The following is a 27,210-nucleotide window of genomic DNA, read 5'->3' on the forward strand; positions in this document are numbered from 1 at the left end:
CAGTTCTTTTACTTCTAATAGGTGATAAAATTCATCCCTGTTTTCCCCTGTGTAAGTGCATAGTAGGAGACAGTAACTGGTCTTTATTAGTTTGCTGGAGGGAGGGGTTGGTGCATAACTGAATTAAAACTATGCCCCTCTGACTCAACCTCCCCTTTGGAAACTTAAGGGGAATGCAATTTTAAATTGAGCCCAGGTTTAAGAAAAGGAATAGGACTGCTAACCAACTAGTTAACTGCAAACCAGTGCCTGCAAGTGACTGTAAGGTTAACTACCCTTACCAGCCCTCGGAAAGTACACGTGGGTCTGGGGAGACCTATGCCCCTTATTTGCATTCTTCTCTATAGTTTACATCTTCATATATGCACTCTCTCTTTTCACCTTTATTCTCACTGCGGTATTGTCACATTGTCCTAAAGCAAGATGCCTTGAAGGACTTTTCAAAGGCAAAAGTGCCCCTAGGTCTGGCCGGAAGTACCTAACTCCCAGCCTTTCCATTATTTAAATATCTTTTTGTTTTATTTAGGCAAGATCATCGATTTTTAAAAAGGGAAATGATGATTTGCCCGTAATAATTCCAAAGGGGGGGGCGGGGGAATGAAGAATTACTAACAAGGGCTGACTCTTCCCACTTTGTTTTATGTGAGAATATTATTGAAACAATGTTTCCCTAATAGTGTAAAACATCCTGCACTGGTGCATTGCGCTGCAATGTGCTGGGGGTGGGGACCAGCTCTGCAGTGGTCAGCGTGGCCAGGCAAACGGATGGCCAGGGCTGCTGTCAGCCACGTTGGAGACCCACTGCACCAAAACCTACCGCAGACCTGTCATGGGGCCAACACAGGGGCTTTATTACTATTACTGCTTGTTGCTGCACCAGAGAGTAAAAACGGAGGAAAAGAGCCCCGAAAGAGCTCTTTCCTGGTAATGTGGGCTGAAAAAATTAAGCGGACATTGGCTGCCCAGTCCCTAAAAGCTACCTAAACTTCCTAAAGGTTAGTATAAAATGTGGTACTCTGAACCTTGCCCTTGGTACAGATTTGACACTTACTCTCCATTAAACCCATTAACATGCAGGATCCTCATTTGCTTCACAATGGTGCTTTTACCAGATTCTCCAGCACCTAGAAAATGAAAGTAAGTCTCAGGTTAAGAAAGAGGCATTTTACACACTTTGGGCAAGGAGGAGAGAGAGGGAGAGAGAGAGAGAGAGACACTACTGCTGTTTTCTTCATAGAAGCAACACGCAAAACAGAAGCAAAATAAGAGACGTGCAAATTTCCTTGACATTTCGACGCAGAAAAAATGAAATAAACATCCAACTTTGTGTGTACCTGCAGTATTTCACCATCGGAACAACAAACAAGAATTAAAGGTTTTGGTTTGTTTAGGTGTTTTCTTTCTTTTAGTTGTTTTAAAATTTGTGGGGTGGGCACAGAAAGAATGATGCAATTTTGTCATGGTGGGGGGAGGTAAGAAAATTACAGTTATAACTATGAAACTGGATCTTTGAACTAGGAGCGTTCACTGGTAAAAACGTACACCTTAATGTATATGGGCACATAATTCATTGTTTGTCAGCTGTTTCATGGTTAAAATACCCCAGGGTTCACAGACAATGCCCAGACCCCTATGGTGCCCCCAGATCTAAACTGACGCAGCAGCTCTCCAACATTTTCTCAAAGTAGCTGTTTTGTCTGCAGGGTTCTTGTCCCCTGGGCTACTTAAAAACCACCCCCTTAGCCCCACAATATTCCATTTGATCCACTTCTCCACACCCCTCCCCCCTTTTCACTGCAAACTTTATTTTTCTAAAGCTAAACCCTCTCTGGACATAACAACCATTTGGGGGTGGGGGGGAGATGAAAGACCATCGATTTGCTGTCTTCTTGAAAAATATTTAAATATAGTGCTTGAGAACAACCCTATTAATAACATGTTAAAAAGGACAAGACTTTAATCATAAGGGAAAATATTCCTGAAAACGACTGAATTTTCAATGATTCCAAGCCCTTCACGACTAACAGAGCTAGAAAAAGGGCGTATGCCCCCATTTGAAATCACCTTAAATTTGTAAAAACATGTATTTTATGGAAAAAACATAGTTCCACCAAGCTAGGAGGAGGATTGCTAGTTTCTCGGCCTCTGTAAATGGATACTCTCTCCAACAAATAATCCTGAGTGGGCAATTTTTGCCCCCCTCCCACACAAACCTATTTGGTTTTTTAGCCCCTTTTCACTTTTTATTGTTTTGTTTTACTGCCCAGAGAGCAAAGCATTCCTCCTTCTCTTGCCTTTTCACAAGGCTGTAATCAATATCTATAAAAAGTTAAAATTAGTTTCCACAGAAACATTGATTTCAAAGCAAACATTCTATCTTAATGAGCCTAACTCTCACAAATTAAAATATTAACGGTACTATTGAAGAGAATACATAATATTAATCAGAATCTCCAATATTGTTTCGTGTTAAAATTCGTAGCACCTCTTTTACATGCACAGAGGTCCGTGCCTCAGTTTCCACATTTAGGAAATCGGAGAAACTGAAAAACTACTGCAAGATCTTCTGTGGCCCTGTAATTGAAATTTTATTTCATAAATTAAAAAAAGAGGATCCTGGGCATCATTATGTTTCCTCCTTTTTTGGGTAGGGGGCATCATTTGGTGAGAATCACCATTTACAGATGTAAAATGCGTGGCACTGACCCAGGCTGCAAAGCCCCATGCCAGAGGTTTTTTATGATAATAGGATTAGGACACCTGGGGCAGGTTAGCCTAGTGATGCCCGGTGCATTCAGAGTTAACAGTCTCAAATTAAGGGGAGACTATGATCACTGTGCAAAGGTGTTATAAATTTAAGGTACCATTCGCATCACTTATTTAAAATAAGTATTCAGATAGCAAGAGTGTTCCTAGGAAAGATTCTAGACTTTTCTAGGCTTATACTTTGAAATCAAGTTATACGCAATTAATATTCACACACCATAATTCCACCTTTAGAAGTTTTGACAACAGCTCAACATAGGTACCATTTAATTACTGTAATTGCAAATGCATAAACACCAAAGAGACTTATTTTCACTTAATAATTTTCTGCTTTACATAAATCTGGACCCAGGAGAACAAAGACATGACCCGTCCCCCAAAAGCAAAGGAGACGCCACCACAAAGGAAAAACAGCCCTTTACATTTTATTCTTTATAATCAAGCTCTTTTGTTGATATGTGACCCTGAACTAGGTCTTAACCTAGCAAATTCACTCAGATAGCCAAATTACTAAGGAAGTGGAAAACTTCCATGCTAATTAATGCTTGTGTAATTCTTCTGGTCATTTCAACAATTTCTTTTATGCTTCTTTTATTTTTCCAAATCAGCACCTTTAAGAAAAACGGGGGAAAGGCCATCTCCTTAGAGTTAACAGCCCCCCCCCCATGCCTTTATTTATTTTTTTTTGCCAAAGATGAAAAACCGCAATCAAAAGAGAAAACCCCAAACCGAACAACCAAATGTCACTTGACAAACTACTAATTAATGTATTCTCTCCTTCCACCTGGAAAAAAAGTCTTCTCCTTCAAGTGCGCTGGATTCCCTCCCCCCCCCACCTTGAAAAGGACAAAAAAAAAAAAAAAAACCACGCCATTTCCAGACCAAGAAGCCATTTACAGACAAATGTCATTTTCCAGTTTTGATTTGTGCATGTCTTTTTTTTTTTTTTTTCCTCCTTTTTTCACAAAGCGCTCTCAATGTGGCCGACTAACAGGAAAATGTGTGTGCGCTAATGGTTTATGGGGGGGGGGGCGCTGCTGTTGGGGGGGGGGGTGGGCGGCAGCTGCTACAATTAATTCTCTTCTTTGCTTTTCAAAAAGCCTGCATATCTGGAAGGGGAAAAAAAGGTCATACTGTAAAATGACGTGTCATTTGGCTTCACTGGGCACTTCAGCGTACTAACTCCATTTTTTTTTTTTTTCGGCCTTATTTTATTCGATTCTCCTTCGCTTCCTTCCACGGCCCGACCCGGCCCGGGACACGTCTGCTCCGCGCACACAGGGTGTCCTGCCCCAAACGCACCAAGTCGCGCCCAGCGGCCGCCGCGCAGCCTCCTCCCGCCCCCCGCCCCCCCCCTCGGCTCCGGCGCCACGACTCGCCCGCGCCCCCTCCCCCTCGCTGCACCACCTTTACCACCCGGAGCCCTTCCGAGGGGCTGATGTCACCCGCCCCCCCCAACTCTCTACGGCCACTTCCCTCGCCGAACCTCCCCTCGACGAGGCCCCCTCCGCCACCGCGGCGTGCCCCCCACCCGGCTGGCTGGCTTTCTCCCTGTCCCTCTCCCGACAAATCACACACCCCACGGAGGCGGGTCCCCCTCCCGTGGCCCGCCACCCCATTTCCTGTCCCCGAAACCCTCTTTTTGTCGCAGTCTCCCGAGCCCTGTGGGACTCCCCCTCCCCCTCCCCAACACGCACCCGAAGCCCCGGCGCCGTGTAGGCCTCGCGGAGAGAGAGAGAGAGAGAGAGGAGGGCGCGGGGAAGACGGGAGAGAGACCGGGAGCGGGCGGCCAGGGCAGGGAGCCCCGCGCCCGCGTCGCCACGGCCCCCCGCCCTATTTCAGGCCCCCGCCCGGCCGAATGGCGCCCCGGGGTCCCCCTTCCGGCCTCGCCCCCCAGAGGCTGAGCCCGCGGGCGGGCGGCGGGCTCGGGAGCGCGCGCCCGGGGCGAGGGGCGGGCTCGGCGCGCGCGGCCTGCGGGGCGCCCTGAGGGGCCCCCCCGGGCCGGGCCGGGGCCGGCGCCCCCCGCCCCGCCCTTACCCAGCAGCAGCAGACGGTGCGTGGCCCGGTAGACCTGCTTGTCCTTCTGCAGCTGCTTCTCGATCTTCTTGTTGGCCTCGCGCTGCGCCTTCTCCTCGTTGCGCTGGTCCTCGGTCTTGCTGTTTCCGAGACAGCCCATGGCGGCGGCGGCGGCGGCGGCGGCGGGGCCGGGCGCGGGCGGCCTCACGCGGGCCGAGAGGGCCGGGGCAGCACCGGGCGGGCGGGCCGGGCGCGGACTCGGCTCCTCGGGGAGGAGCGCGCGGGGAGGGCGGTGTCGCTGTGTTCGAGCAGAGCGCGCGGCTCCCAACCCCTCGAGCTTGAGCCCAGGGGTCTGATGGCCGCCGCGGAGCGAGGCGGACCTGAGACGGAGCTGCGGGCGCTGCTGCCGCCGCTGCCGCCGCCGCCGCTCTTATTGCCTCGGCCGGAGCCCCGCCGCCGCCCCGACCCAGAGCTCCGCGGCGGGCGGGGGGAGGCGGGGGGAGGCGGAGGCGGCGGCGGCGAGGGGGGTGGAAGGAGGAGGAGGAGGGATGAGGAGCGGCCGCGGCGGCGGGGAGGGCGGGAGCTGGCGGAGGGAGGCGCCCCCCCCGGGTACCCGGGGAGGGGGGTCCCTCCGCCCGCGTCCGGCCCGGGACGGGACAGGCCCGGGAGACGCCCCCTCGCCCCCCCTGGCTTGGGCCCCAAGCGGGCCCGGCCTCCGGGGGGAGAGGGGGCGTCTCCGAGCCGGTGACGACCCCTCGCACGACGCCAACGCTCCACCCCCCGGGCCGCGTCGCCCTGCGGCCCCCGAGGCCGAGCGCCCCCCTCCCCTCCCGCGGGCGCCGCCGAGGGGCCGGGGTGGGCGGAAGGGGAGGGAGTGCGAGCCAGAGCCCGGACTTAGGAAAATTTTCGAAAAGAAGTGAGAGACACAGAGAGAGCTAGAGAGCAGGGAAGTGTGGAAAAAGCGAGGCGAGCACGAACCAAAGGACAGAGCAACCGAAAAAGAAAATGTGTCCAAACACACATACACAAATACTCAATAAAACTCCACACTACACAGCGATGGTGGTGTCTGGGGGCGGGGGCGGGGGGTCTGACTTAGATGAGCCGCTCCTCGCGCCCCCGGCGACGGGCGCCAGGGCCGGACCCGAAGGCACTCGAGGCCCCAGAGTGCCCTCGGCCTCTGCGCTTGGCCGGGCCGCCCACGAAGGAAAAGAAGGCGCAGCCCAGGAACATTCGGAAGCAGCAGGTCGCCCCGAAAAAGAAGCCGCAGCCGCTGCCCTCGTCCGGGTTCGGGTGCATTAGAAAGTCCAGCACCCACGCGGGGTTGCGCGCAGAGAAGACCAGGAAGGTCAGCAGTGGCAGGTGGGCGCTCAGCGCGCTCATCTCCAGCCGCCCAGACCCCCACATGGCGCTCCTGAATCCTCGCAGGGCGTCGAACAAGTCGTCGTAGTCGTCGTCGACCTCGTCGTCGTCGTAGTCGTCGTCCTCGTCACTTGAGTCCGTGTCCCACTCAATCCAGATCCTACTCGTGGCCCCGGCGCCGGCGCCCACGCCGACCCCGGCGGCGCCCTCCGCGGCGCCCTCGACGGCGGCGGCGGCGCCGGCCGCGGCGGCGACCTCCGGGCCTCGGGCCGCCTCCTGGGCTTCTAGCCCCTTCTTCTTCATCTTCTTCTGCATCTTCTCCAACTTCTTCCTCTCCTTCTCCTTCTTCTTCTCCTCTTTTTTTCTCTGCTCCAGCAGCTTCTTCTCCATCTTCCGCCGCTCTTTTTCGGTCAGCAACTTCTCGCCGGGCGCCTCTTGCTCCGACTTCTTCGGGGGCTTCTCGGCGACCCCTTTCTTCCGCGACGCGCGCTGCTCGGCCAGCGCTGCAGCCACCGCCGCAGCTTCGGCAGCCACCTCGGCCGCAGCCAACGCTGTCTTCCTCTCGCTCTCCAACGCTCGAGCTTTGAGTTTCATGGCCATCTTCAGCATGATGGCTTGGCCACCTCGGGGTGCCTGGCTCTCGCCTGGCCCGGGCGCCCTGTTTGCCCCCGGCCTCGGGCTGGCCGGACCCCGTGCGCCCCGTGTCGGGGGAGTCTGTTGCGATCCCCGCGGCTCTGTCCCGGGGGGCCGCGGAGCGCGGCTGCCGGGCTTCGTCCGGGCTGCTGGGCTGGCTGCCTAAGAGTTAGCGCCAAAACGGATGAGCAAACGAAAAGGGGGCGAGAACAAACCAAAAAGCACCCAACAATACGAGAAATCAAAAAGCACCAAGAAATGTCAAACAACTCAAAAAAGAAAAAGTGCAGAAGGCGCGATGGCACGAGTTTGCTGTTACCCTCAGACGCTCCTTGGTTAGGCTCTTGGGCACGCCAATGGAGAAAAGAGAAGAGAAGAAAGAGAATTGGGGGGTGCCCCGCAGGCTCGGGCAGGGCGGTAGCGCCGGGGCGCCCCTGCCCTGTCCCGGCCCCGGTGGCTGTTGCCCCGCGCCGGGCGACTCGCACTTCCGCGGGAGGCCACGGTGCCCCCGGACTTACATGTGAGTGAGGTGCACTCACACGCAAGGCAGTGCCTGCCTGCCTGCCTGCCGGCCGCCCGCCGCCGCCCCGTGCCGGGAGGCTTCGCTCCAGCCGCGGCGCCGCCGCCGGGAGCCGGAGAGCCAGCGAGCGAGCAGCGCGCCGGGCCGGCCACCTGACGCAGCCCGCTCCGCGGTGCCGACGCGACTGAGCGTGCCGCCGGAGAGCAGCGCTCCTAAGCGGCCCGATGACGCCCCAGCCTCTCTTCAGAGGACGGACCCACCGTGGTGGCCCCTATAAACCGAAGGGGAAGCCGAAAAATCGGCCCGCCGAGGACGTGCCTAAACGGGCTGCCATGCACCCCGAGGGTGCGGGCGGGTGCGGGGGGCTACGCGGGTGTGTGCACGGGGCGTGGGGGATGCGGCGCTGGGGGTCTCGGGGGCGCCCAAGTCGGTGGGCGCCGGACCCCGCCTCCCAGACCTGCCTCCCAATTTTCGGTGAGTGGTGTAGCCCTGAGCGGCGTGCAAAGTGTGCGACGGCGGCGCTCGCCCGGCCACGCGCCTCCTTACCTCCCGCTTCCCGGTTAGCGTGCGCGGGGCCGGCCACCCAGCCCTCCCTCCCAGCGGCGCGCGCCCGCGGAGGTAGGTGTCGGCACTAATTAATCGCGGCACTCGATAGGTGATGTGCGGTGTGATATGAGTGCGGGACCGGCATCATCGCCAGGGGAAGCCGGCGACGCAAGAGCCAAGCGCTGGTGGCCAGGTCGCGGGGTCGGCGCCCTTGGAGTCCTCCAGAGTTGGCGAGGTGGTGGGCCAGGGTGTCCCAGTTATCCGTGGCTGGGCCTGCGGGCTGTGGTGGCTGGGGGTGTTCTGGAACAGATGGAAAAGTAGTTTATTGATCATGAATTTGTTTGAGAATTGTTTAAAAACTTTGAAGTGTTTCCCCCACCCCACCACAGCACTGTCCCATTTAAGGATATGGCAGACTGAGCGCAGTGGGTTAAGGGCAGTGACACCGAGTCAGTCCTCAACGGCTCGGAGGCAGCTCGCTTTTCCTGGGACCTTGGTTGAGTCGTTTGAAGTCAAGCGGGTGTCTGCTTGGGTACAATTCATTCATTCATTCAATAAAAGTTTGGTCCCAACAGCCCACTTTGTGCCCAGGTGAGTCAAGAGTAGCCAGGACGTCAGTCTAAGACCTTGGCAACTGCCTTTGGTGGTTGACAGGCCACCTGCCAGTCAACCCAAATTCACAAGTATTCACGACTACTACTCTCTCTGTTCTTTAAGTTTCTTTCACTTTGAAACAGTCATTAAAACTTTGGATAAAAGTTGGAGTGATAAAAAGAAAACAGCCTATTTGTAAATGGAAACACAGCTAACATACCTAGGGGGGTGGGGTGATTGATTGGTTGGGTCAGAGGCCTTGAGTAAATTGTCCCTATAGTTTTTCTTTGAAAATAGAAAGGCACTGTTAATCATTCAACGGGACTGTTGAAATTCCCCCCTTCCCCCAGTTTGCTCAACTCAAAATAAGAAAAGGTGTGACAGATGAAGGTGTCACCTATTATTTGTTGTTGACCCCATCAGGTACACCTCTGCACCCCCCTTCCCCATTTCTACAAGGCCTCACTTCATGAGAGATGGTGAGGGCAATTCAAAGTCAGCAGAGAACACTCGGAATTAAGAACAGGAAGCGAAATCTTCACGCCAGACTCTCATGGTCTATATCTGCTACCTCTCCTGACAGCAGGGTCCAGACATTCTCGGACTCTGCAGAAAAGTTGCTGTGTTTGCCCTTCCACCCCCATTCCCAAATCAGCCAGGTTCTGATCACGCTCTGGATATGTCCTCTCTTTCCACACAAAAATACACCTTCTGTCGACAGAAACCTCAAAGGAACTGCCATCCACCAAAACAAAACCGGATAAAAATATTCACCCTATAGACCGGAGTGTTCTCATAAATAAATTCCACAGTAAGGCTGTCTGAAACTATGACTTAATCATTCGCCAGCTAGATTAGAAACTACCTAAAGATTGAGTTTTGTATCTTTACCTATTAAATAAAAACCTCTTGCTTGAATTTGATTAATTGATCTACTGTCGTTTTTAAAAATTGGTGAAGGCTTATGAGGAGGAGGAACAGGCCAGATTTTTGTTAAGCTTCATTTGTTCCAAAACATCTTCCTTCCTGCTTCTAATGTGGCGAAGAGCAAATACATTGTATTTAAGAGGAACAAGGTAAATAGTAACCAATACAACCTTGATACTTATGCCAGTAGCTACACATTACTACAAAGAATATAATGAAGAGTCTCCTTATTTGGAAATCCCTGAGTTGGGTTACCATCTCCCCCTTTTAGATAAATATGAAGCCTGAACTTTGAAAGGAGTGAAGCTGTCCCATGTCATATGCTGACACATATTCCAGGCAAGTACAATCAGGACTATTGTCCTAGAATGTATAAAGCAAGGTCAGGCTTCAGCCATTTCAACTTCTAACCTGGCAGGTCATTCTTGGAAAAAATTTTTTTTTCTTTAAGTGTAGGTTTCACCTATATTTTATTATGACCAACCACTGATGAACAAATAAAGCATTTACTTTGTAAATATATGACAGCAGGTGGAATCAATGGTTTACAGGTAAGCAAAGGCCACTAAGAGCTCTGAAACACAAGCTCGTTTGTGGTCTGTTCAGCTTTCTGTTTTCACTCGACACAAAGTGAAAGATGAGATTTTACTTAATTGGCGTGGTGAGCTGACACTGTCTACAGTTTTCAGTCTGGCAGTTGACCTACCCAGGGCCTTAAAAGTTTTAATTTAAAAAAAAATTTTTAAAAGGGCTTTCAGGTTCAGAGGCCACCATGCGTGACCTTTTCATATGAATTAGTGATTTATTTTAATAGGTTGTTACTGTTTTAAGGGCCTGGTTTATGCTCTGAGAGTGAGCAATCCATTAGCATAATTCTTGGAACAGCCCAGACTGGTGAGTTTTCCAGTGGAAGGGGCCTCTTGTTTGGCTCAGGGACAGATGGAAGTCGTGGAAATTTCAAGCTCTGAAGAGGGGCGAAGGGCCAGAATGTCCCGGGTGTAAAGTGGCTGGTTCAGGTGACCTGCTCCCTGCCAAAGCCAGCAAGTGGGGATAACAACACACCCGTAACCCGAACACTAAGTCACCTCCCGCTATGACTTTGTGAAACAGGGGGGTCTCATGCTATACACAGGGCTGACGGATCAGCAGCTCCCTCCAGCAAAGCATACTTTGCAACAATAGATGGGTTGGCAAGTCGGGGTTTGTTTTTTTTTTTTAGTGGTCTTGTAAGCTTCATATTTATGGGTGGATGTGCTCCTTGGCTCTTTTGCATCTTCCTGTCTGAGAAAGAATGCCTCGTCTGCTGTTAGAAGCAATATACTCGCTATAGCTCAGAATCTTGAAAACGTTTTTTACACTTAATGGTGTAATTAAGTTTTTGGACAAGCATGTGTTCTTCTTGGACTTTCATTAGATGGGTCATTGTGAGGTTCCAGAGAAAATAAAATTATGATATTATTTTAATAGCCTAGCAAACAAATAGGTTTCCAGCGAAACAGAAACCTTAGCTGTAAGTTTTTAATAATAATGCTTAGTACTTCAATGGTGCTTTCTGTCTTTAAAGCACATTTTGTACTTTATTTAACTAGAATGACTTGAGACCTGTACTATACACATGATGAAGCAGGTATTGTAAAATGCCTTCCTAGTTAATCCCTGATGAGAAGGTTTTATTACTTAGTCCCATAAAGTTCTTAAAAATCTAATGTACTGCTTACCTAGGGCATTTTTTTCCTTGTCACATTTACTAGTTAACAGTGACAACCACAGTTACCCTAAACTTTCATTCAAAACTAAACATGGTGTTCAAGTGAGTGAAACTTCCTTTCCAAAGCTGACCTCCAGGAACTAACTACAGGGCCACATGACATTTCTCAATTTGATTCCTATTAATTAATTCTAAAATAATTTATTTTTAACTCAGAATATACTCTAACCAAAACAAAATATGGAGGCATGTTGGCCAATGTGTTTGGACCCAATTTCTTGAGCCAGCGGCTTTGGGATACCAATCAAACATTTGAAAAGCACGGTTCACAAAATGAGGGAAACTGGGTCTTTGGTGCCGTGACTGGGTCTTTCCTGACTCTGCTGGACAGACGTCATCAAAGAGAGGAATGTCCTGGTCTTTGTGATGCCCAGTTCCCAAGACCCTTAGTGCCTTTCTTATGACATTCCCAGGAGTGGACTTTTAACAAAGTCACCAAACACTGTAAAAGTGGGACACAATAGAGTCTACGCTGTTCCTTTTAAAAGCGGAAACCTTAATAACGATACACATGATAGCCCTGAAAAGATTCAAGATAGATAACTTGGATGACGGGCTTACTGACATCAACCACAGATCAAAGGACCCACTTACTGGAGGTCCTAATTGAGGGATGAGGTATGTAAAACTGTTACCACTTTATAGCAGAAGAGTTAATTTTCCTAAACCAAACTAACTTCAACATCTTAGTAAACAAGTACCAACAGGAAAAAACAAAAAGCAAGTTGGCGCAATCAAGAGAGCCCTAAAGTCCTAATAAGATATGTGGAGATAAAAGAAATCCTTTAATTGTTCTGATTTTAAAGATTTTGGGTTTTTTTTTCCCATTGCATTCAATTCTTCAAATTTAGCCCCATATAATTGTTTCAATCGTTAAATACTCTGGATGAATCAGGTAATAAACTTTCTTTCATTAAGTACTGTTTTGTGTATAAAGGAAATAATTGCTAAATACAACTTTTACCATCTTGGAGTTTTTACTGTATTTACCTACCAACCAAGTGTAGATGACTGTTTTCAAACAGGCCTGCAATTAGTTACTAGCCTCAGTTTGGGACAAATAAGATTCTGATGGGGCTGTGGGTGTTACTTGCCTTCGACCCCACCCCCCCCAAACCCACTTCTATCTGTTGTTGGTAAACCCAGAATTAAGCAATTAATGGGACATAATTAGTCACACATTTATCTAAAACTGGGTACATTTTCATCTTTCTGTGCCCATACATGTTGAAAATGAAATAGAAAAATGTGTAATTATAGTTTAGCTCCACCTCCTTCCCTGGGTTTTTATTTTGAGGGGCAAAAATACTCGGTTCCCAGAGAAGCCCCGGCTTTGCCCCCTCTCCCCTCCATTTCCATTTAGCCTCTGTTTGGTCAAAACTCAGGACTTGCCCAGAGAATGTGCCCTCGACTCTATCAGCAGTCCATGGAGGACTGGGCGCCGTGTACAGCCCTCTGCCTTGATGAGCCAGGAGCTACTCAACTCAGCAAAGCCCAGATGCTACAGCGGCTTCCTCAGGTCTTTGCCGACCTCTGGAAGTTATGAGGAAGAGAGAACTAGCCAGCTGAAACAACGGGCATTTGCAATCAGTCTGCGATCAGATGGAAAGATGTTTTCATGAGCTACAGACCTCAGCTGTGCCCACAGCCGCGTCCCAGGGTCTCTGCCTGCCGCCCAGAACTGGGAAGGCGGCCTCTGCCTGCTTTCTCGAACATTCCTGTTTCTTGGTCGCTGAAGTCTCTACTACCTTCTCAGATTACGGCTCCTTTTGTGCTAATTACACCGAAAAAATTGAAAGAATGTCGCTGACTTTACAAAGAACACAAAGCAGACTTGCTTAAAAAACTAAATATAGCCAATTTCTTTCAGAAGGCGGACCACTCAGCCTTCAAAATGATTTGCACTGTGTGGATTAACTGCAGATGGACAATTCATTTATGAAGACCCAGGTGACAGAATGGAGGATACATTTAAAACGTGGGTCGCTTTGGGGGGCCGTTCACATGAAATCTGAAGATCTGATTAATGATGAACTGCCCCCCTACACCCCCCCCCACACACACACCCAGCGCTTAACTGTAAAATAAGACTTGCCAGTGATAGTAGGCTAATATAAGCTACCATAAAAAGAGGAAAGAAATGGAATGCCGCTGTGTAGAAAGCTATATACTATACAGGTAAAAATATAAATGAGAGGAAAAGAAAGTCTAACTTCTCACCCTGGAAGGCTGCGCCTGCCACAAAACAAGAAGATGCTGTTTTTGCAACTCCCTGTTCTCCATTATATAAGGAATGGTCTTTTAAAAGAGAATTGGGAAGCACATGTTGCTGGCCAAGAAAATTATGGATGGCGTCCCCATGCTCCTTCTATGAAATCCTCTAAGGGTTAATAGGTGAACAGTAGCCGCTTGAAATGATTTATTTTTCTAAGGAACATTAAATACTGAATTGCTCATGCTGAAATAATGCCACAGCTGTGACCCTTAGGGCTGCATTTTGGACACCGGTTCAAGTGACAGGTGTACTTGGTGTATGCCCAGCTTGGCTGAAATTGTGAGGCCTAACTCAAGTTTTCCCCCTCAACTCGTTGGTGGCAACTCTGGAGCCAGCCAGGAAAGGGCCTTTTGCCATAGAAGACCATGTGTGCTCAGCTGTCAACGAAAACCGCCAGCCTTGGATTGGGGAGGGGGAGGATGGGGGCCCCTGCTCCCTGAATAGAAAACAAGAAAATCAAGACAGACAGAAGACAGGGGGAAGAGGAAGTCGGAGCTGAGAAGTCTGATTTGAAATCCTTCTAGGTTTTAAAGCAAACAGATCTGTCCTTGGAGGATTTTAGCAAATGAAGCAAGCCTGGGATTCTAGGAAATGTGTCACCAAAATTGGTATTACTAGAGGAAGTGGCACAAAGCTGGAAATTCAGAGTCTAATCTGTAACATACTAACTACACCTATTTTTATCCCAGGGTTGCAGTGACCTAACACCAAGAAATGAAAACTCTACAGAAAACTAGCCCTTCATCGATAAAAGACATGAATACCTTGAGAGCGGGGGTGGCAGGGCAAAGGTTTCACTAGGTCCCTTAATCTGACCAAGGGTTAGACATCAGCAGTCACTCATGAAGGCAGCTGATTTTTGAGGAAAGCCAGTGAAGGCTCCAGACCAAACCTTGGGAGCCCTGGTGTGAAGTGAGCAACTCTGCAATGTCAAAAGTCTGGCCAGAGCAAAATGCCTATACGGTGTCCTAGTGGTTTGCAGAGGGCAAGAAGGCTGGGTAAGTCAAGAAGGAGCCCAGATGGAGCTTCCCTTCATCTATGCTACCAGCCACAAAGGCATGGGGTCCCTGTCTTTTGGCAAGATGGTGCCAGGTGGCTGATGAACAGAGAACCAGCTCCAGAAGTTGACAAATGTCCCACTTTGGGGCCTGGTTCCAATAAGGATGCTTCTCATGAAGATGATGGTTGAAGCTATTGCTCCCTTATTCTGAAAAGGCAAACCTCTACCTCCTGAGTACAGGATGCTTTCATAATTGGAATCCCTGGGAGCTGCTTCAAAAAGCTAGTGAAAGAATCTTTCAGAGGAAGCTGATATAAAACTTAGTTGGGATGCAAAGACATCTAATCTTCAAGCTAAATGGATGCTCTGTTTACTCATAACCATTCAAAGCATCCTAAAGTCTGGAAAGACCTAACTCAGTTCAGTTCAGTTGCTCAGTGGTGTCCGACTCTTCGCGATCCCATGGACTGCAGCACGCCAGGCCTTCTTGTCCATCACCAACTCTCTGAGTTTACTCAAGAGCCTAGGCACAAAGACCTAACTAGTTAGCTGCAAATTCCTATCATGGTGTTATTATTAACCCGAGCCTCAGGGGGGCGCTCCAGAGCAGGGGAACGGAAAGTCTTCCTCAGCCTTCAATTTCTTAAATAGTTTTGAGTAAAAATCAGTAATCAGCCTAAATACATTTCAGTGATCTGCCACAAGTTAGTTGAATGCAAAAGGGAAAAAAAAACCCAAATTGTGAACTAACTAGGGTGATCCCCAAGGACACTTAATGTTTTCATCTCAGATATAAGATAACTTTATATTTCATTTGCCTTGCACATTCTTAAGTGTGCTAAATAGATATGTATTCCTCACCTTGGCATAACTATATATCCTCTAGATTTACTGAGGGTACAGAAGGCAGAGAAGGGAACTTTGTAAAAAAAGAAGAGGAAAACTAAAGAATAGAATTCTACAACAAAAATTTAGTTTCTGAAATGGATGCCAAAGTAGAAGAGACTGAGAGAAAAATATATGCGTTTTCAGTAAAACTACAAACACACCAAAAAAGGTACTAACAACATGAAAACCCCAGGGAAACAAACAAAATCACTCTAATTTATAGTAATTGAACCCTTGGTGTACCTTCCCCCCAACACCTGATAGTTCTGTGAAATCACCCAGCTGTCACTCTTTTTCTCTTAGCAATGTGACACTGATCTGTCATTATTAGAATTCAGAGGTCTGCTTAATGAACTCTTAATAAATGAAAGTCATCAATTCTTGACCTTTTCCCCCTGAAATTCTCGGTATGTGGTTAAACTGCTAAAAAAGTATCTTCAAGGTTCTGTGACTATAACATAAAAATAAAAGATCAAGGCTGGGTGGCTTGGGAAGCCTGAGCAGATTTGGGTTCTGCCCTGCCTGCACCCCAGAGGGAAAATGAGTAAGAACGATTGGAAACAGCATCTAGGGGTAGTAGCAATGCTCTGCTTTGGCTGAGCTGTCTGCAAATAGAACTACTCTGCCTGAGACTGAAGTCCAGGAGGGAGGGGTGCCAAGGAGCCCTTCCCCCTTCCTCTACCCCCAACTAGCATCCCCTTCCTACCCCACCTGCCTGGCTGTTGAAAGAAACTGGAGCCCAAAGAGTCTGAATTAGCTAGCCAAATGAGAAAGAAAGAGAAGAGATTGATGATTGAGTCCTAGTTTTAGTGACTCTGAGAATAAAGGATGGGGGAGGGGGGCACTTTTTCAAGAAACTGAATCATGACCATTTTTTTTTTTCCTATGAAAGCAAGACTCCTCGTCCGTATTTTTCACTAACTGCCCTGAGCTGGTGGTAACCTAAGACAAGATGAGGGCAGGTGGCTTCAAGCCTCCTATTCGTGCTAAGGTGGCCGCAGGCACCAGATAAATCTTGACCCTGACAATGGTGCTGCCAAGAGCCTAATCACAAAGACTGCCCTCTGTGTGCCTGCCTATAAAGACCGGTGACCCTCTGCCCCTCTGCAGCAGACTCCAGGTGGCCACTGCAGAGAAAGCATGAGGGTCTCACGTCTTATTCATGCCCCTTCTAGTTCCTCATTCCTCAGAGAGCAGGCTGACTTTCTAGGTCTGTCTCCTCTGATCCCTAAAAATAAGTTTACTTGTCGGGGGGAATGTCAGAGGGGGTCAGATAAGCTGATCCTCAAATATTCCACAAACTGGCTGTCTGGGGACAAAACATCCAGATGCTTTTTCACAACTGGACTTTTGACCAAATTGATTGGATGCTTCAGTGTCAAGAACACAAAAAGTCAGAAGGGTCACCAGAAGAGGAAGTTTGTGGGCGACAAGAAAAAACATACTATAGTAGGAAGCATTACATTTTTCGAGCAAGGAAAATCTGAGTTTTCAGGTTGTGCTAAATGACTCAAAGTTTGCCAGAGTGAAGACGAGGCAGAAAGAATGGATTTTGTAAAAGGTTATATTGGTCCTATTTATTTGGCTCTGGTGCCCGCCCCCCCCTTAAGCACTCTGTAAAATGCAAATGGTCTAAATTAAGAAACCATCTAATCTCAACCAATATTAATTCTGACATGAAAAATGAGACCAATTCTTCAGACAGGATTATGATCACGGTCGCCTGACATTAACCGATCACCCCCGTTTCTCAAAGAACAGGATATTTTCCTTTTCCAAAGTGCCTATTTATTTCTGAGAGAGACCCCCAGTCCTCTCAGATGATCCTTATTCTGACACTGAAAAGATACAATCTCCTAACATGGTCTGCTCTGATCCTGTAGACTCTGTATCTTATTTGTCTGTTTTATTTTTCCCCCCCTCCAAACTAAAATCCCTCTAAAATACCTACAGACCCCCAACACAGCGGGAGGTCAGGATGCTGTCCCTCTATCTTTCTCTATGCAGACCCAAGTGCCGGCCCCGAATATTGTTTCCCAAGCAGAAAAGAGAAAACTGAGAAAAAGATTTGTTTTTCTGTCGTGTTTTCTCAACCGGTCCATTGAAATCAGCAGGATCACGGTTCCTCCATCTCTGCAGCAGGCAGTCGCAGAGCATCTAGATAAAGAATCTGCCTTTCGGCGGGGCTCAGATGGGGACACTGCAGTTGTTCTAGAAAAATGAGGCGTCTCTGCACCCTGAGACCACTGCCACCTCCCGTGAGATCCTGTGGGTGTTGCACTTGGCTTGTGAATTCTCTCGGCGAAGTGCAAGAAATAAAGTGGCTTCACTGGGAAATGCCCATTATTCTCCTGCCATAGAGCCCTAAGTCCCTGCTGTCTCACTACCCTCTGCCTGGTAATTGTCATCACAACCGGAAGGGTCTGTACCAGCCTGATGATTCAGTGAGGGGCAGAAGGGACCCTGGAAAAGTCATGGACTGTTTGGAAGAACCTGCTGGCGTAGAGAACCCCACCCCCAAGGGCTGGGGGAACTACGCCCCTAGGTGTTTACCGCAGCCTGCAGGGTGCTCTGCCTGCGGTGTGTAACAAACATTGGGTAATTCAACAGCACAAAGTCAGGGTCACATCACGTCTCCTGCTTTGTGTAGTTCTGTCCTAGAGGCTCTCCGGCAGCCGGTACCCGGTGTCTGCATGGCATGAAAAGGTTCTAAAACGGAGGAGGGGGCTGAAATAATGCCCCACCACCTCCCTCCATTCCTGGGCCCCGTGGGCAGCCTGGATCCATGTTGCTCTCTTCCTCACATTTCCAAGCCCAGGAGCTAAGGCTCTTTTCAGCTGAGAGTGAGTCTAGAATTCACTTTTCTTTTTCTCTAAATACTGCCAGTCTGAATCCCAGGGCCACCTTCAGGGGCTGGGGGGGTTGGGGGGCGGGAGGAGGAGTTCCTGAGAGCTCAAGGTTGAAGGTCAAGGCAGGGTGGGTGGAAGGGGAAATGGGCCTTTTCCCTGATTCTCGCTAGAGCTGAAAGAAACTGATTAACATCTGCTTTCCACCTCTCTTCCCATTGCTACAACTCGGGCCTCAGCCCTCAGACCTGCAGGGTTCTCTCTGGCCTCCTCTGCAGCTCCCAGGCCCTAGAACCTGACTTGAAAAAAAAAAAACAAAACCCCACCATTTTCAACAACGAGACGTGTGACCACTGAAAACCCCTCAGCTGCTTTCAAAGCCAATGGAGCAGAACACTAGGAGACTCCCCCAGCTCGAGGTTAAAGTCACAGCTCACTCCACAGAGGGGAAGGGAGAAGCCGGCATTCAGGAGGCACTGGCTAAGGCCTGTCCTGTGGGCTCTTCCCAGGCCAGGCTCAGCCCTGGCTACAAACAGCCGGCCTGACCAGCACAACTGGGGCAAGGACCCGGGACCATGGGCAGGGGGCTTCCCTCCCTCCTTCGGAGTATCCATCACTGTGTAGTAACAGTCGGCTTGGCACTCCCCTCATCTCTCTTTCAGAGCCCCCCTCCCTTCCCCCCAGCACAAGCCTTCTTGGTTTAAAAAAAAAAAAAAAAAAAAAAACAACAACCAAAAACCATCTTGTTCTTTCATCATAATTAAAGTGCTGTCAGGGAAAATGGCATGGCTGATTTTTGCCGCAGTTGAAATGACCCTTAGCTTTCCTCTCCTCTCATTTGCTAAAGTGGTCCTTTCTCTGCCTGAAATCAGGCCCCTTTGGTGATGGAAATTTTAGCAGGAAGCAGAGAGTTCTAAGCAGAATCCTAACCTTGGGAGTGTGGGGAGAAAAATCGATGTTTTTGGAGCCGGCCTCTCTGCGGCAGCAGCCAAGGTGCCGTGAGGCCATCTTCCCCGGCAGCGAGGGTGCCCTCGGCTCCATCATGCCGGCTCCCTCCCTCCCAGACGTTGTCAGGGGGTCGTAATTTAGCCACACTTGGAGGTCGATTCTCCCTGTTGACTTATCTAAGGGGCAGAAGGAAGCTGCTTGGAAGGAAGATAAAATCCGAGCGCCTTCCTCGCTCAGAGGGAAAGCGTGACTGCATATTTAATATCCTCGCTGGCCTGCATGTTTGTGTTTGAAATAAAGCTATAACTTCCCCGCGTAATGAAATGCGCCCCCCTCCTCCTGCCCGCCGAGGGCTACAGAGCTCGGTGACACTCCTGCCTGTCACAGCCACCGCAGTGCCCAGGGCCCTCTCCGGCAATCTCAGCTCTTCTCATTTTGTAAAGACGTCACCAGCCTGTGAGCTATCAGAGAACTTTCTGAAAAGGACATTTCAGGTGAGCAATGCAGTAACATTTAAGGGGGGTAAGAAAAAGGAAAGAAAGGAGATTAAAAAGAAAAGAAAACAAAAGAAGGCAAAGGAAGCCAGGACCCTGAGTACTTCTGAGCTGCACCTTTGGAAACCATGTGTGGAAGCCATGACATATATTCAAACACGTATCACGTGAGGAATTCATAATATTCAATCCTAGCCTTCAACTACCTAGATGTTAAGGAAACATGTCAGGCACTTTCACAATTAGCTTAATTTCCTTTTCCTAAATATCAGGCATCTTGGAAAGGCCCCTTCTGCGTTTCACTGGGGAGCTTAATTGGCAGGTTCCGGGTTTCTAGAAGGGTATGCTAATATGTGGCAAGTCAAAATGGCAATCCAGGCATCCCTCGATTGAATCATTAGTTGTTAATGCACCTCTGAGTAACTCCAAGCTCAGGTGTGAAACCAGCCCGTGTCACTAAAGCACCGCTTCTTCCCTGGGCTGCAGCAAAGGATGGTGGGGCTGTTTATGTAACACACCAGCAATAAGCTTGTTTTTGCGGCATGCATCATTATTTGCCGGCCTAGTCTCCTGCCTCCTTGCTCCTTTCTCCCTCCCCACCCCGACTCTTTTTTTTCTTTTTAAGAGAAAGCCAAACAGCTGTATAGTACTCGAATCTTTTATTTCCTGACTATTCTGTGTGTCAGAGAAGTGGACGCTGGAGAAAAACATGGGGCTTGTTATTACCGGCCTGAGCCGGAATGAGTCAGGCACCTGAAGCTTCGATGTGGACCTGACTCTGCCACTCGGATGAGGCCCCCTCCTACATCCGCTGAGCTGTACCTGGAGAACTGAGGCGGTGGGGGTGGGGGGAAGCAAGCCCTGGGGGTCATGGGGCAGTGGGGGCAGGGAGCCAATTTGCTGAATTCACTGCTTGGGGGTGCACAGAGCTGGGGGTGGGGGTTCCGGTGTCAACGGCCCAAATGTTCCCTCCCCAGTCTTCCTCCACCGCCTCTTGTTAGAATTCTATTTCACTATTAAAAACGTGACTCTTTCAGCTCTCTGGCCTCAGAGAGCTCTTTATTAAAATGCAAATGTCCCTTAAGGGTAGCCCCATAAGCCTTTGCTAGCTAATGGGATTAACTGAACAGAACACAGTCACCTGCAGGGAGGTAAGGAGACCTGGGGCCAGAAGCCCCCTTCTTCAATTTGCCACAGGCTCATCCCTGAGCAGGGAGGAAGCAAAATCCAGTCTTCCCAGTCTCAGATGTCCAGATTTCTTTGAAAGGGGACTCTGCAGCCGGGGCCCCGAGTCCCAGCAGTGGGACCATTTGCTCACTGCAGTTCTTGGCGCCTTGGTGGCCCCATCTCTTAACAATCAGTTCTCTCAGGATGGACAAGGTATCCTAGCAGAGTGGTCTGGATTCAAGAGAGCATCAGGCTGCGGTGGGGAAGTAATTGCACATAACTAATTCATTTACAGAGGCAGCCACTTGTAATAAAGGACGTTTTCAAAGTGACTTGGCAAACTGATTTTTTTTTCCCCCTGAGCTGGTAAACAAGCTTCACATTATGCCCTGAAAATGGGTTTTCACTCACATTGATTTCGAAGTGTGCCTCTCAGGTGAAGAGTATGAAAATGTCACAAACAAGGAGAAGCCCAAACTTATTAATTCTGTAAATCTGAATTTGACTCATGAAATAAAACCAGTCCCTGTTGTCTGGGGAGTTCCTTCAGTTCAATCGCCTTCACAAAAGCACTTTCCTCCTCTTATATCTAAAATAAGAATTCTCTATTTACCTATCTGTATATATACACACGTAATTTTATAAAAACCGCATATCCTATGCTGAGTATTACAAGAGCCCTATAGATAAAACAACTCTTCCAAGGCTCTGAAGCGATGACTGAAAAGTATTTATGAGACAAAAGCTGGAAATTAAATTCTGCAATTAACTCTGCACTTTTCTTTCCGCAAAGACTGGGGGTTAATTATACTAACCTGAATAGTGAGTATCTCTATTTCCATTAGGAAAACAGGAAAAAGAGTCCCAGAGCCCAGAAGCTAAAATGGAAGACAGAACCTAAGATGGAGGGCAGGCCAGGATCTAAGATGGCGGACTGGAGCCAAAATGGAGGGCAGTTGAAGATCTAAAATGGAGGACTGACTAAAACAAAAATGGAGAGCAGCCCAGAAGCTAAGATGGAGGACCCAAGCTAAGATGAAAACACTTCACAGTACCTCAGGATTTCTGGATGCAAACTGTGAATGCTTTTTCACCCCAACCCTCAGAACACAAATCCTAGACATAAACAGAAGATTCTAAGCTTAGGTGGAAGAATTTAAGGCTATCCCCTAAGAGGATTTTCAGTCCCAGAAGATCCTGAAAGGCTTAGGCTCCAGACAAATCAGAGAAGAGAGAAGGAGCTGGCTAAAGGAGCTGGATGAAGAAGGAGCTTCACCATCCCAGGGTCAGGCCTCTGGAATCCCTTCTGAAAGCAAGTCCACCCCTCAGTTTGCCCAGCAAACCCCCAGCAACACCTCCTGAAGAAAGGCCAGGTTTGGTAGCTTCTCTGAGACCCACACTGGGCCTGGAGAAGGTCCCACCCTTGCTGTTTACCTATAACTCTTTAGCCCTGGACTGATGTGGAAATCTGAACCGTATGCCTGTTGAATATCTACACATGGACATCTGTTTTGATCCTTCTGGGTTTTCCACAGTCTCATTATCAGGACTCAACAATCATTTTATGTGACCATTGATTTGCTTTGCTCAACTAGGTTGGAGAAGGGTTGGAAGGCCACTGACATCTGTGTTTTTAAACAACCTTTCTATCTTTTCTTACCTGCCATGTCTATTTCCTATTTAATCACCCAGCAGCAATGGTTTACGGTTAACTTCCTGGGATTGTTTTGACTGTAAGACCAAAGAGAGCAGCAACGCCTTATACCTTTGTCTTCCCCGTGGGGAAGGGCACATTTTAAGTGTATATTGAGTGAATGAATGAATAGATAAACAAAAATGCCCAAATGAAGGCAAACTCACCGACCCAGCAAGGATTTCATGCTTCTGAGAGGCCTGGCAGACACACGCGTGGCTACTGCAACTTAAGAGATGCTACTAGAAAGGCAAAAAGGAAACAGCCATTTCGACATCTCATTGAACCCAATTCGGCAGTGACCTATCAGTGAGAGAAAATGGGAGCATTTGCACTGAGAACTGGGCAGTATTCCATGCCCTTTGCCAAGTTGGACACAGTCTACATATGAGGTAAACCTCAGATCTGCCAATGGTCAAAAATTAATTCGTGACAACTGTTTTCACTTGGAACCACGATTTCCTTCAATTAGGTGTGTCATTTTATGCTAAATTCCCATTAAACACTTCCCAACAAGCTTTTCTTTTTTTTTTGAAGAACAGCCATGATGACCCTTTTCCCCTCAAGGATTCTTTTCTCTCCGGGCACCCCCCCTCCCCCGGCTCGGGCTCAAGGATTCTTAAAGGTCACAGAAGGCCCATTCGATAAGCATACTGGTGGTGAGGCTGCTTTCTGGGCTATTAGGCTAGCAATTACATTTCCCCCCTCTGGCCCCTTAATCAGCCATTCTGCTGGGTTTCAAAGCAATGCAAATTTAGCTCCAATCAATTAGTAACACGTTTCTAACTTGGGGGCTTGGGAAAGGGGTGAACTTTTCCTGGTAGAGGGAAGTTAAAACCTTGAGAACAAACGAATCCTGTTCAACATAGCAAAAGTCTTCTGCCTCTGTGGACTACGTTTTTTGTTGTTGTTTTTTGCTTTAGGCCCAACCTGGGGAGAATGGGGTTCTACTACAACAAATTAGGACAAGATTTTTATTTTTTTTTGGCTTGAGCTAATGAATCAAGCACAGGACACAGAGGCAGCTGACGGAATATTTTCCCCACTAATGCCAGGAAGCTAAAATCAGCTTTTGTGTTGTTGTTTTTTTTTTTTAAACAGCCTGAGAGATTTGCATCTGGGTGTGATATGCTTGAGGGCCCCCCCAGCTCAAAGCAATCAATCTTGTCTCCTCTTGCAGAAGCCCCCTCCCCCTTCCTCACGGAACAGAATTGTCCCCTCTCTCTAATGAACATACCCAGGAGAATAAAACTTGTTTTTCAAAAGTGTGGGGAAGGAAGAAAGGAAGGAAGGGAGGAAGGAAGGAAAAAAAAAGCACACAATGCCTATACTGGGTCTGGCAGGAGCCAAGTTCTGGAGGACACTAACCTATAAACTTCTGAGGATTTCCTCAACGTCTGAGAGGTATACGTAATATACAGGGTGTTCACTTTCAACTTGAAGATTTACTTTGCTTTGTTTTGAGTAACTATCAAATCAAAGAACTCATAAAGATTGGCTTTTTTTTTTTTTTTTTAAAGGTCAAAAAGGTCCAATGGGTGCCAGATTTCTTAAAAATCAAACCACTCAGTGGGGTAAGGCTTGTGAAAACACTCAGAAAATCAGGCTGTGCCAGAAGGGGGCTTATTACTAATTAAGGAAAAAAAATTGAGGAATCATTTTAGGGTCAGGAGAATAATGTTCTGGCAAGTGAAAAGGGGCCAACTGTGGTAGAAAGAGTGGAGGTCACAGCTCAGGGGGTGGCGGGGAAGGGAGGTAGGGGCCTTGGTCTTGGCATTCAGCACCAGCCCCCAGTCCCTGGCCTACTGGGGTGGGGTCCTGAGGGGTGATGGAATGGGGAGGGAGCGAGGTGTTGTGTCGTTCTCCCGCCCCCCTTCAGATTCCTGGGCCTGCACCCCAGGCCTTCAGTCAAGGGCAGCCTGGCCCCTCAGCTGTGCTGGCCATTCAGCCGGAACTGACAGCGCTCCATCCTCTACCTAGTGCAGCTTCCAATCCTTGTAACCAGACCCCCCCCGCCCCCCTTCTCCCAGACTGTAAGTTCCTAGAGGGCAGGGACTATGGCTCCTGTCTAGAGCTACATTTAGCAAGGGTACTTTTTCTTTCTCTCTCCCCTCTTCCCTCCTCTTTCAAACTTTTAATTTCATCTCTATATTGCTATATCTCTCTCTTTCCTTTTGTACCTTCTTTTCTCTCTCTTTCCTCAAGAAAGAACTGGCTTGGAGGGGAGCTGGTTTTTCCACTTCTGAGTTCACAAAAGTTCAGAAAAGAAAGGAATTCAGATTCCTTCCCCCCTTGTCCCACCCCAGGGGAAAGCGCTGAGCAAGTAAAAGAACCCTGAAAAGACACAATGGAGAATGTGGGAAACGCGCTCAGGAAGTCAGCGAGTGTTGGGTGGGGGGGTGAGTTAAAGGTGAAGTTGTTTGCGCACCGCGATCCGTACCCTCTTTAGAAACATCCATATGTCTGGGTAGAGAACAGGAGGAGATAAGGAGATATAAAACCCTGACAGGATAAGGGCAGGGCGGGGGGTGGATTTCCTGTAATATTATAATGTCATTTTAACAATAAGTACAACTTCTGGAAGAAAAAGGGAAAGGGGTCAGGGAAAGTGTGGGGTGTGGATTCCCAGTCCTGTGGGCAGCGAAAGTGGGCAGCTTGGCCCGATGTAGGAGACTGGGTTCTAAGAGGACATGGCCCCCCAGAAGGTAAAGATGTGTGTGCTGTCCAGGGGGGAAAACTGGTAGAGAAACCCACCAAATGAAGGGACCTAAGCTCCCTGTCTCCCTAAAGTACAGAATGGCAGCACTGGTGTTAAAACTAAACTCCCAGGGACCCAGAACAGGATGAGACCCTAATCTGAGATACCCACCTCCCAAAACCTGGGGCTTTTTTCCGTAGGGCTTGCTACATTTCATCTAGAAAATTCTAAGTGATCCCACTTCCTGTGAGCATCCCAGTCATTCTGAGCTCTCTGCTGACCTCTGGTGGGGGAGAATTCTACTGGCCCGGAAAAGGTGTCTTTAAGAGGGCAGCCCACCTGCCCTGCTTTCCCAGGGACCCCACATCCAGAGGAACCCCCACCTGGGGGAAGGGGAGAGCTTTGTTAAGCTCCCTTGTCCAAGGTTCAGGGCTATGGGTTGGAAGGTGCAGGGAGGAAAAAGTTAAGAAAAACTTTAAAGGAGCCCCAGGAAATTAGGAGTTTAAGAGAAATCTGTTGGCATAAAGTCTATTTTATTCAGTTTCATTGATTTTTTTCAGCTATAAAAGAGGAAGGGGAGAGAGCATATTTAAGGATGCTGTGTGGGGGGTAGGTTTTGTTGGACAGGAATGAACTCCTGTGACAGGATTTGGTAGGTCCTGGCATGGGAGGAAGTTCACATGGCCCTTCTCAAATAGATGACCTCATGATTTTACAGCTGCTGCAGGGAGGGGAGAAGAGAAATGGAAGGGGTGCCTGTTCTCTTTGGAACCAAAGAACTTGGCCCCGGACACCATTGGATCTCACTGTCCCTCCACTGGACTTGGCTTCATCATGACAGATGTGACCTTCCTTTAAGCCCAGGGTTGGGCCTGAGATGGAGGTCCTCAGCTGGGGAAAACTCTTCTTAGTAAGAAGGGCCCTGAACGCTCAACAGGCTTGTAGCCCTGAGATGGAGAGAAAGGTCATAAAGGGGAGAAAAGAAAAATTAGCCCTGAAATCTCAGAGACCCTCAAAATCCCCAACCATTTTCTCATGAATGGAAAAAACTGTAAGGATTCACCCTCAGCCAGTATGTTTTCTGTAAGACAGCACTGAGTATCTACTCCAAAGTCTACCCCCTCATCTCCCAGCATCTTCCCATATTGTCTCAAATGCTAACTCCTCCAGGAAGCTTCCCAGGGTTTCTCTGTTGGACAAAAGGACCTCTGCCACCTCTGAATTTCTTTTCTAGCCCTTGATTGGGGTGAGAAAGAATCCCACCCTCTTGAGCATCCTGAAGAGGTTCTTCCAATGACGGGTACCCAGAAATTATTAATTATGTACCAAAGGGCAAAAGACAGGCCTAACATTTCCTGTACAAGCTGCTATTTTGTAAAGGATGCTTTAAGAGAAAAGAGAGAAAGACATTGTGTGTGTGTGTGTGTGTGTGTGTGTGTGTGTAAGTGTAGTGGGACAGGATGGTTGTTTGGCGTACCTGTCCTATTAAAACTTTTAAGAAGAGAGTTAAAGAAGTTTAAAGTGAAAGGACAGCTCTCTTCACTTTTCAGATGAGAAAAACTGGGACCCAGAAGATAAGCAATTTGCCCAAGGTCTCAGAACTGGTTTCCGGAAGACCCAGGGCATGCACAAGGGCTGGGAGGTTAGAGGTTACCGTGATAGTGTGTTTTTCTGCATGGGCCATGGTCTAACAGAACCACAAGTTAAAAGGGATATCTGTCCTTAGAGATCCATTGTTCCACTGGAAAACCTTAAAAAAAAAAAGAAAATAATCCCTGGGCCTTGGGGGGCGGGGACTATGACCCTGGGAAAGAGGATTAGGGGAGGGGGCTGCGGAATTCTGTCTTGTTGGGAGCAAGCTCCCTGTGAATTCTGGAAAGCCAGGCTCTCAATTGTAAAAGCCGAGCGCCATCTGCCAGCCAGATCTGAACAGCCTTGCTTTATTTTATTGTCTCCACTTCCCAACCCTAAATGGTTGGTGTTTTGGTCCCTTTCCCTAAAAAATAAAGGTATTTCTTGCTCAGAAACCTCCCTAAAATAATAATCTTTTTTTTTTTTTCCTAAAAATC

The 27,210-nt window shown here is 48.5% G+C and overlaps 2 protein-coding genes across 8 annotated transcripts in view; both read right to left on the bottom strand.

Annotated features, from left to right (window-relative positions):
* The window catches only part of LOC122681791 (guanine nucleotide-binding protein G(s) subunit alpha isoforms short), a 65,923-nt gene that overhangs the window by 13,357 nt on the left and 25,356 nt on the right, over window positions 1-27,210 (bottom strand). For 4 of the 6 annotated variants that reach the window (XM_043884228.1, XM_043884227.1, XM_043884226.1 and 1 more), the window contains exons 1-2: window positions 4,804-5,266; window positions 1,052-1,124 (exon numbers count right to left, since the gene is read on the bottom strand). In XM_043884228.1, coding sequence (XP_043740163.1) covers window positions 1,052-1,124; window positions 4,804-4,942 — 212 coding nt within the window. In that variant the 5' untranslated portion in view covers window positions 4,943-5,266. Of the gene's footprint in view, window positions 1-1,051; window positions 1,125-4,803; window positions 5,267-7,295; window positions 7,358-27,210 lie in introns of those variants that run through there. The other 2 variants (XM_043884230.1, XM_043884229.1) reach the window with 2 other exon arrangements.
* Window positions 1-27,210, bottom strand: part of LOC122681795 (neuroendocrine secretory protein 55) — a 59,393-nt gene that overhangs the window by 6,189 nt on the left and 25,994 nt on the right. For both annotated transcript variants that reach the window (XM_043884237.1, XM_043884235.1), the window contains exon 2: window positions 1,052-1,124. The gene's annotated coding sequence lies outside the window, so the exon portion shown is untranslated. The remainder of the gene's footprint in view (window positions 1-1,051; window positions 1,125-27,210) is intronic.

Source organism: Cervus elaphus, chromosome 23 (assembly GCF_910594005.1).
Source record: "Cervus elaphus chromosome 23, mCerEla1.1, whole genome shotgun sequence".
NCBI lineage: Eukaryota > Metazoa > Chordata > Mammalia > Artiodactyla > Cervidae > Cervus > Cervus elaphus.